Source organism: Lagopus muta, chromosome 14, assembly GCF_023343835.1.
Source record: "Lagopus muta isolate bLagMut1 chromosome 14, bLagMut1 primary, whole genome shotgun sequence".
NCBI classification, from domain to species: domain Eukaryota; kingdom Metazoa; phylum Chordata; class Aves; order Galliformes; family Phasianidae; genus Lagopus; species Lagopus muta.
In genome coordinates this window covers 15,530,090-15,539,143 of record NC_064446.1, presented here as the reverse complement: position 1 = coordinate 15,539,143, position 9,054 = coordinate 15,530,090, and the positions used below count along the sequence as shown (strand labels likewise).

The following is a 9,054-nucleotide window of genomic DNA, read 5'->3' as shown; positions in this document are numbered from 1 at the left end:
CAATGCTGTTAAACTGACGTTAATTATTAAAACAGGGCCTGGCTTGCCCTTGTTTTTTCTTTCTTAATGCTCTTTCTCCCCTGCGAGGCAGCTAGAGCTAAACATAAACTCCTCCAGCATTAAAGCTGGAGGTCTGGCAGTGGGATGTAAAGTTACAGCACGTGGTGGGAGGATGGAAGTGCAGAGAGGACGGCAAGAGCCGTTTCCCACGAGTGTGGGAGCAGTACTGCAAGGACTGCAGAAGGAGCAGTGCTTATTCCTCGGCCTCTTTAGAAGGCTTGTCCCCTCCCATCAGCTGCGTCCCAATCCTTGCCAGCCAAAGAGTTGAAACAGCCGTGTGAGGTCCTCATTTGGCTCAGCACTCACAGGCCCAGTCCAAAAGTAACTCGGGATCAATGCCTCTCAAATGCTCGGATAACTGGAGGCAAAACAGGCAGACGTGCGATCGCAGTGTTCATTTCGCTCACTTCAGGATGAGCCTCGTGCTGGTTACGACCTTCTTACAAACAGAAAGGCGCGGAGGCACACGGAGCCGCTGCCCCGACGTTCTGCGGCCGGCTGCCAGGGCTCTGCGTGAGAAGCGGCTCAGGGCTCGAGGAGGAGCGGCGTCAGTCCGTGCCGCTCCCATCCTGCGGGACGGCCCGACCCGCGCCGTTTGCTCTTTGTCCCCCGCTGAAATCTGCTCAGCGTGAGCGCCGTCACCTGGAATAAACAAACCGCCCAGCTCAACAGCAGCTCGCGGCGCAGTGCGAAGTCCTCGCTGCCGGGCGAGGCGGTTCCCGTGCCGCACTCAGAGCCGCCGGTTCCGCGTTCCGCCCCGCAGCCGTTCCGTCCCAGGCGGCGCAGCGGGCCGCCCCGCACAACAGAGGGGCGTGCCGAGCCGAGCGCTCCCTCCCCACCCGCCCCCGCGACGTCGGCCGGCCCCGCCCGGCGCGGAGGGAGACGCCATTGCGGGTTGTTTGTGCGGGAGGCGGTGCTGCGGCCGGGCGCTCCGCCGCGATCATGTCCACCCCGGCGCGGCGCAGGCTGATGCGCGACTTCAAGAGGTGAGCGGCGGCGCGGGGCCGAGCTGAGGGCGGGCCGGGGCGGCCTGGGGCGGCCTCGTCGTTCTTCTGATCCGCCGGGGCCTCCGCGCGCCCCTCCCCCGGCGCCTCAGGACGAGCCTCCCGCGGTCCCGGCGGCTCCGAGGCTCTTCTGGAAGCGGGGCAGAGCAGAGCAGAGCCCTTCCGCCTTGAACGCGGGCCGGCGGAGCTCCCCGGGGCCGGCTCTGCCCGGGGCCGGTTCCTCCCACCCCCCCCGGGGCCGCCTGAGGTTAGAGCTGGTGCCGCGTCCGGAACGAACTCTCGCGGGGGGCTTCTAAATATGGAGCGCCGCAATTAGCGGCCGCTTCGTTCTCCGTATGTAAGCAAAACCCAAGTGCCCTTTAATGTTTGTGTGCGCATGCGGTTCTGTCCGAGCTTTTCCATCCCGAGCAGCCTTGTATAACGCGCACCGAGCGCCGGGAGCTGCCGATCGCCGCGTGTTTCTGAGCGTTACCGACCGATGGGGTCATAGCTGGGAGCGGAGGAAAAGCGGTGTTGGGGTTTGTTGTTGTGTTTTGTAAACGTCACAGTTCGGTGTGTTTCCTCCTCAGCCTGAGATGAGTCAGCTCGGGTAGGGGCTCTTTTCCTAGCACGGCTGCGGTGCCCGCACCGAAAACACAGCGGGGAGCAGCTGTGTGCACCGAACACGGAGCGGTGCTGCGATGGGAGCTGAGCGGGCAGCGAGCCGAGCGCCGGGAGCCTGCGCCATCCGAGCAGCGGGCATCCGTTATCTCAGGAACTGAGTGATCTGCTCAGCGCTGAGCAGCACTTCTGGATAGCGATCAGACCTTTCTGTGTCATTTTGAGATCTCAGAAGGACTGGCTTCATGATCTTGGAATGGAAGGTGGAGAATACTTTGAAGAGCGAGCACTGCTCCCATTTCTTTATCAGATACTTGACCACTTTTATACCCCAGAATGCATGTAGCTATCTCATGTCTATTTTTTCCCCTTCCTCCTTCCCCCCTGGTTATATTTTTGTTTAGCCTTGCGCTACTCTTACCTCATACTGAAACAGCAGGCTGTGCTGTGAGCTCTGATTCACTTGGTTAAATATAAACTTTTGCATCTTAGAATTGCCAGGAGTAGTGGAGGGGGAGCAGTGTCTTGTGTCACCTAATTGAACCAACAGAGAAGTGTTATTTTTACTATGTATAGGTATCGTTATGTATAAATATTATACGTGTAACCGGTGACAGAAGTAGAGGGGATGGCTTCAAGCTGTGCCGGGGAGATGTAGGCTTGATGTTAGGAAATAATGCTTCTCTGAAAGAGTGGTCAGGCACTGGAATGGGCTGCCCAGGGAGGCGGTGGAGTCACCGACCCTGGAGGAGTTCAGTATTGAGGGACATGGTTTAGTGAGAGCTGTTGGTGATGGGTGGATGGTTGGACCTGATGATCCTGTGGGTCTTTTCCAACCTTGTATTTCTGTGATTGTCTGTGTGTAAGTACTGTTAGAAAAGGGCTTACAAATGCTACCTTTTCCCTGGTTCTTACTGACTTCCAGGCCCTGCTGAGACCAGCCTGGCTTGCAGCCCTTGCCACGACCTGTCTGTATTTAGTTAGACCTTTTGACAGCAGGGTGTACATGAGCTTTTAAAATTGCTCTAAAACCCAAAGCCGTGCTCCTGATACATTTATCAGGCAAAGCGCTCAGGCATTATTACCAGCGTGCAGTCTGGCATGGAAGAAAACACATTCCTGCTCTCCCTGACCAAAATAGTAGGTGGTTTATGCTGTTCAAATTAAGCTGTCTGGACTGCATGTGCTCACAGAGCAAGGATGTAAACACGGTCCGCAGGGGAGCTGGATTGCAAGCAGGCAGAGCCCAGCTGCCAGCCTGGCTGTGCGGGCAGCGTCATTGCTGGTGTCTGTGTACACGAGCAGCTGTACTCACTGTGCCAGGGATGGACATCCAGGCACGGGGGGACTTCCAGGCATCGCTGCTGGCGTTGTGCCTGACTCAACCCTAAGGCAGTCTGCACAAATGGGCTGAAACTGAGTTAGAGTTTGTCCCTCGGTCTGTAGTGAGGGTTTGCTCTTAACCTTATTCTGCTGTGCGGTCAAATCTCACGTTAACACTGAACAACTGCTTCAAAGCGAGGGCAGTTACTTCATTTTCTTTATTCTTGCATGACTCAACTCTGTGCCGTGGATGGGAGCTGTCACAAAAGGATCTGCCTGGGCAGTCCCCAGTCGTGTGGGAGGTTACTGCTTTTTGTTGTTCCAGGCTCTAACGTGATCCTTTAGCAGAAACACACAGAATGGACAGGAGGGAATCTTGGTCCTGTCATTTAGTTAGAGCGTGTATTTGTCTGGTGTGAGTTTACGCAGCTTTCAGTAAGCAATGTGCTTTTCCCTAGTCCAAGGATTAAGGAACTAAAAAGAATTTCAAATGCTTCCACTACTGCTTTAGAGACAAATATTTACATTTGTGGAGCTGCTATCAGGGAACAGTGCAAAGGTTTCCCCTTGCTCCCTCTTGCCTTTTGAAGCAGTCAGCTCGCCAGCCAAAACAGCCTTATACCAAATTCAGCTGCGTCGTGCACAGACTTAGGGATGCAGAAAAAGCTCAGCTGACAGTCCTTTGCCCTCAGTTGCAGTAAGTATGTCCTGTATCACTGTGCTGAGCTCCTGTTTCTGGCCGTGACTTATTCTCTGTTTCACTGTGGCAGCCAGCAGCAGTTACTGCTCTGCTCCTCCATAACCATCTGGGTGGTAAATCCATCCCAGCTTCGTGTGCTGCTTTAAAGCGCTGTTACTTACGGTGCTTTGCACACCTGCCTCAACCTGCTGGGCTGTCACAGCGTGTTGGTGTCATCCAGGAGCAGATCTTGGTTTGTCTTTTGGAATACTGCTAATCTGCATGTAACGCTTTGTTCAGTGATTGAGAATGAGAAGAGGTTTATAAAGGCAGTGGATGTTGCTCTTGAGTCAGACTCGCAGGTGGAAGCATTTCACTTACGTAAGGCTTGCTGTTCTATATTTGTGATTTCTAGATTGCAAGAAGACCCTCCTGTGGGTGTCAGTGGTGCACCATCTGAGAATAATATAATGCAGTGGAATGCAGTTATATTTGGGTAAGAGTTTTTGCTCACTGTGAGCCCCTTTTTTTTGGGAGAGGGAGGGGGGGGAATTTTTTTTATAACATCCTTTTTGTTTTTTCTTTTCTTTGTGAATGTAAAGTCAGGAAATTTACAGAAATGACCAACTGTGCAATCACAGTGAAAATCTGCTTTCAGGGGTAATAAAGAATGCCTGGGGGAAAAAGTTATATATTCATTGTCTTTTTTTTAATGATGTTTGCATGTGGCTTAATAAATGGAACGGGTTTTATAGGAGCTGGGTTATGAAAAAGCAGGCTGGCTCTTTAAAGGTACATAAGAGCACCACATGTTGTTGGCCATCAAATCCAGATGCACTGGCAGTGTTTGGATTGATTCCCGGTGGAATGAGGTTCTATTCAGGAAGTTGCATTACGTGTCCTCCAGAAGAGGAACTCTGGTAGTGTCCTTTCATAAGGCTGGAGTCAGCTTACTAACGATGGCCTCGTTAATTGAGCTCTGAAACGTGGCACATGCACTGCTTGGGATGACAACGAAGAGGGTATCTTCACTGACAGATTGACTATTGGAAAGCCTGCTGAATGTGACAGAGCTCCCAGAAGTTGCCTCTGGAGGCTTCCCTAAATATTTGTATGGCTGTCTCTATGTCTGTCTTGAGGAGAATAAGGAATAACATACGTGTTTATTGTGAGTGCTTGGAAGTGATGGTCATTTTTAACTGGAATTTATTTTTTACACCTTTCAGGCCAGAAGGGACACCTTTTGAAGATGGTAAGCAGCTAACTTCTGTATTCTCTGTCATTCTTGTGAATATTGTCAGTATTGACATTATTTCTGCTCTGATACTATGTAGGTTGGAACAGTGTGAACAAGCCAAGAATGCTGGATCAAGGTCGAGTTAGCTATGAAAATACTGTATTTCTGTGCAAGCAGTGTCTTACTGTAGTGGTTGATGGTTAGTTGCAAAGCTATGAAGCAGTGCTTGTACCAAGACTTGTTTAGACACAGTTTGAGCTTTTGGAGGAGGAAGTTAGTCTAATGCTGCCAGATGTTCTCGCATCTCTGCAGCTAAGCTCAGCGAGACAGCTGACCAGAATGCTGTTCTGGTTTTGTCTTTGTAGCATGCTTGATTCATCTCTGCTCTTGTAACTAAGAGCAGGTGAAAAATCTTGAATTGTTCTGAAAATAGAACTGAGTGAGAGGGGGGAATACCAAATCTGTACATAAACATGAAAGTTGATGTGTAATGAATCTCCCCCAGGCATATGAGGAATAATGAGTTTAATAATTATAGCGTTATTGCAGTAATCAGCAGCAGATGGGTTTTCCTCTGTGTTGGGTTGGAGGAGTACAGTAAATTATTCACTGATCCGTAATAAAGGTTTTCAGTGAACCAGTCATGAGCTCCAAAGGCTGCGATTGCTGATGATGAGATTCCAGTTTTTGCTTGCTGGCACCACAGGGCCTTCTTAATGAAACACCTTCAAGTCACTGAAGTCCATAGAACAGGCAAATTTGGTCACAGAAGAAGGGAGGAGGGCAGTGGGATGATGGATGTTGGATGTAGCTGCTTTCCCCGTGTATACAGCGAGTCTCAATGCTTGGACCTAGCTGCTGCTGCTGCTGTTTTTATTGCAATTAGTAATTATTAGTTCCACAGTTCCATTATCCCTTGAAATATGTGAAAAGAAAGCAGGCTTAATGTGGTTTGTTTGCATAACAGTGGGCAGAAATATCAATTATGGAGCACATGAATTAACTTACCTTGTTTTTGCCTTTTGTTGGTGGTCATCTGATTGTATTTATGTTTGTTTGGACAGGTACTTTTAAACTAGTAATAGAATTTTCAGAAGAATATCCAAACAAACCTCCAACTGTTAGGTTTTTATCAAAAATGTTCCATCCAAACGGTGAGTAAATCATTTCTATTTAGCCATAATACTTACTGTTATGGTGTGGTCGTTTATTCTGCAGAGCTCCAGAGTGCTTATCGGTTTGCTCTCTGCACTGCTGCCTGCTGAGCAGTTGTCTCAGGCAGTAACTACTTGATGAAAGAACTGAGAGTTGCAGTGCTGTGAAGTAGCAGCTATCTGTCTCTTTCCAATCAATATGGCAGCAAAATCTGTGTTTTCAGCTACAGCTGCACTTAAGTTGGCCTAAAGGGGCAATCTTGCTTCAGATTCCTGCCCCCTTCCATTTAACAGCTCTTCTGTCTGTGTAGACACATCATGAATCCAAGCAGGGAACCGATGGTGCCAAATGTTACTTATTTCTGTCAGGTGAGAGCTCAGCCAAGCCAACCTGCATGGGGTTCCCTGTGCTAAGCAGCGCTGGCAGCGGGAGGCAGGCAAGAAAGTGCACTCCTAGGGGAGAGCAGAGGGAAGGGAGCTGCCCCCAGCTCGGTGGGAGGGCAGCCATGGAGAGCTGTGCTTCGCACTCCATCTCTCCATAGCTTTTATCTGGTTGTTGGATGCAGAAAACAGAAGCCATGCCTCTCTGTCTCCCAATCCCCTCTGTTACAAAGGGTTGTAGATTCAGTTTGAGAGTTGAAGCGCAAACCTGTTCCAGCAGTTCCTGTAGCTTGAGCCCTCCTTGAGCAGAGGCTGGTTTTAACTACAGTTCTGTGGCAGTATTAGGCAACACTCTCTAACCATTTATCTGTCACATAACAAAAAAGCCAGTATGCTTCTGACCGCTTTGTTTTATTATATTTTGTTACTGGGGTGAACAAGCTAGAAAAGCAGCATGTAGAAGCTTGCATGACAAATCTCACTTTCCTACAGGCTCTCCTATTCAGACAGAAGTAGTATTTCAGGCAGGCATTGTTTCCTATTGTCTGCCTTAGTGTCCTTCCTAGCCTGTGAGCACTGTGCAGTTTCCCCATGCAGTGCATGATGACTGAGATCCTCGGCTGGCGCAGTGCATCCCATGCCTGCAGCAAATGTCTCTGCTTGCTGAGAGGCATTACGTCAACTTGAATCTGGGCCAAGCACACAGGAGGAGCAAGAAGCCGAGTCCAGGCCTACCAGTGCCTGTGCTATTGCCATATTTTTTGAACCTTCTTTCATTTCCTCTTGGGTGTTTTGTTACTTGCAGTAATGTATCTCCTTCAAAAGACCAGCTATCAAATTAGATAAGATAGTCAGCCATAGCTGCTGTAATCCCAAAGCATTTTTTGAACGCGGGCCAAATTGATACAGTAGTTCTTGCTTGAACTGTATTTAATGAACAGAACGTAAGGTAAGTCTGAGAAGGGATGGCTGATGTGTGTGCTGTGTTCACAGTTTATGCAGATGGCAGCATATGTTTAGATATTCTGCAGAATCGGTGGAGCCCGACGTACGACGTTTCATCTATTTTAACTTCAATTCAGGTAACTTTAGATCTATTTTAGCAGTTAAGTACGTTGTTACAAGCCTGTTTTGGAGAGTACAGAGCTCAGTGACAAAACTGGAGAACTTCAAATACTTGTAGCCTAAGCAATTGCTTCTCAGATCCAATAAACACAAAGTGCTGACCTGTGCAGTTGCTGATTTTGAGCTACAAAATTGCCGTTGGATAATTTTCACAAGAAAACAGTGATTTGGCTTCCTTTGTTATCTGTTTTTAGTCAAGATGGGCAGTCAGGTATAAAATCTGTATAATGTAATATTTGAAACCATTTCACAAAGCCTCGGCCTGTCACTTCAAGTGCTGCTGAAATTTGTTTAATCGGAGTAAATAGAAATGATATGGCAGACTGAAAATAGTTTTTTCTCTTTAGTCCTGCGTGACATCAGTGGTGTCGTAGCCAGATGATCAGTTGGTGTCATACTGCAAACTGGCACAAATGGCTCTACTGCATCTGTTTGTAGGGACATGAGGAGCCTAAAATGTATGCAGTGCTAATGCTCATAAAATGTATAACTGGAAGTTCAGCAGCTCTGTTAGGGGTGCCTCATATTAGCTTTAACCTTTTTTGTTGTGTTTTGTTTTTTAAGTGGGCTCTACTTTGTCATGTTTGCTTTCTGAAGCATTTGATAGGAAAGGTGTTTTTACTGTTGGATAAATTGCTGGTTTGTCTCACTCTCTGTTTTTCCCTTTTTCACAGTCTCTGCTTGATGAACCTAATCCAAACAGTCCAGCAAACAGTCAGGCAGCACAGCTTTATCAGGAGAACAAACGTGAATATGAGAAAAGAGTTTCAGCTATTGTCGAACAAAGTTGGAATGATTCGTAACAGCTGCTTTGTTGCTCTCCATCCTCGTAATCATTTATGTACAATTTAACTCTCAATAGAAAGGCTACCAAGAATTTCAAGTGCCACAGCTCTAAGAATTTGCATAAAAACTCATTTGCAAACAGAATTAAGCCCTCCAGTTTAGGAAACTTAAAAGCTTGTGTATCTTGATTAACATACTTCTTATTGCATGGTATGAACTAAGTTATTGCTACATAAATTTGTAATATATCCTGTTTGTATTTTTTTTCCAAGTGTATAATGTTGGTGTGGAGTTTTCATGACAGAATATACACATTTTGTAAATCTGTACTTTTTCAAATACTGAATGCCTTATTTTTGAATTCTTTAGATTTTTAAATTGGAGAAAAGCACTTAACAAAGTTTTTATATATAAATATTTCATGTAAAACTGTTAAATACATAACCTCAGTGCAAGACACTCTTCTCTCATTCTGTATCTCATTCAAAAGGCTCGTTTTGAGTCCATTTTCCCCTTTGCTACGTGCTGATTGTAGCACGCACTTTAAAAACAGAAAAGTCGATCCATTTTGTAACTGCCTTCTCTGTGGGTATCTGTGCAGCTGCAGCAGGCTTTAATTCGATTCTGTGTTCCTCACTTGTTATGAGAAGTGTTGGTAGCTGCCACTTTGTAAATGGGAAAGCATAACTATTTGGCTAAAAGTTC

The 9,054-nt window shown here is 47.4% G+C and overlaps 1 protein-coding gene across 2 annotated transcripts; it reads left to right on the top strand.

The window, feature by feature from the left end:
• The first annotated feature begins 911 nt into the window (after positions 1–911).
• Positions 912–8,808, top strand: UBE2B (ubiquitin conjugating enzyme E2 B). Of its 2 annotated transcripts, none has more exons than XM_048960297.1 (6): positions 912–1,046; positions 4,082–4,162; positions 4,893–4,918; positions 5,968–6,057; positions 7,432–7,520; positions 8,238–8,808. In XM_048960297.1, the coding sequence occupies exons 1-6, from the start codon at positions 1,003–1,005 to the stop codon at positions 8,364–8,366; spliced, it is 459 nt and encodes a 152-aa protein (XP_048816254.1). In that variant the 5' UTR covers positions 912–1,002; the 3' UTR covers positions 8,367–8,808. The 2 variants fall into 2 exon arrangements, with proteins under 2 accessions (XP_048816254.1, XP_048816255.1); XM_048960298.1 differs by lacking the exon at positions 912–1,046 and adding an exon at positions 1,100–1,311.
• Positions 8,809–9,054: the final 246 nt, after the last annotated feature.

Coding starts and splice junctions, on each gene's coding strand:
- UBE2B (XM_048960297.1), top strand. CDS start 1,003: ATGTCCACCCCGGCGCGGCGCAGGCTGATGCGCGACTTCAAGAG. Junction 1,047..4,081: donor CTGATGCGCGACTTCAAGAG/GTGAGCGGCGGC, acceptor TGTGATTTCTAG/ATTGCAAGAAGACCCTCCTG. Junction 6,058..7,431: donor AAAAATGTTCCATCCAAACG/GTGAGTAAATCA, acceptor CTGTGTTCACAG/TTTATGCAGATGGCAGCATA.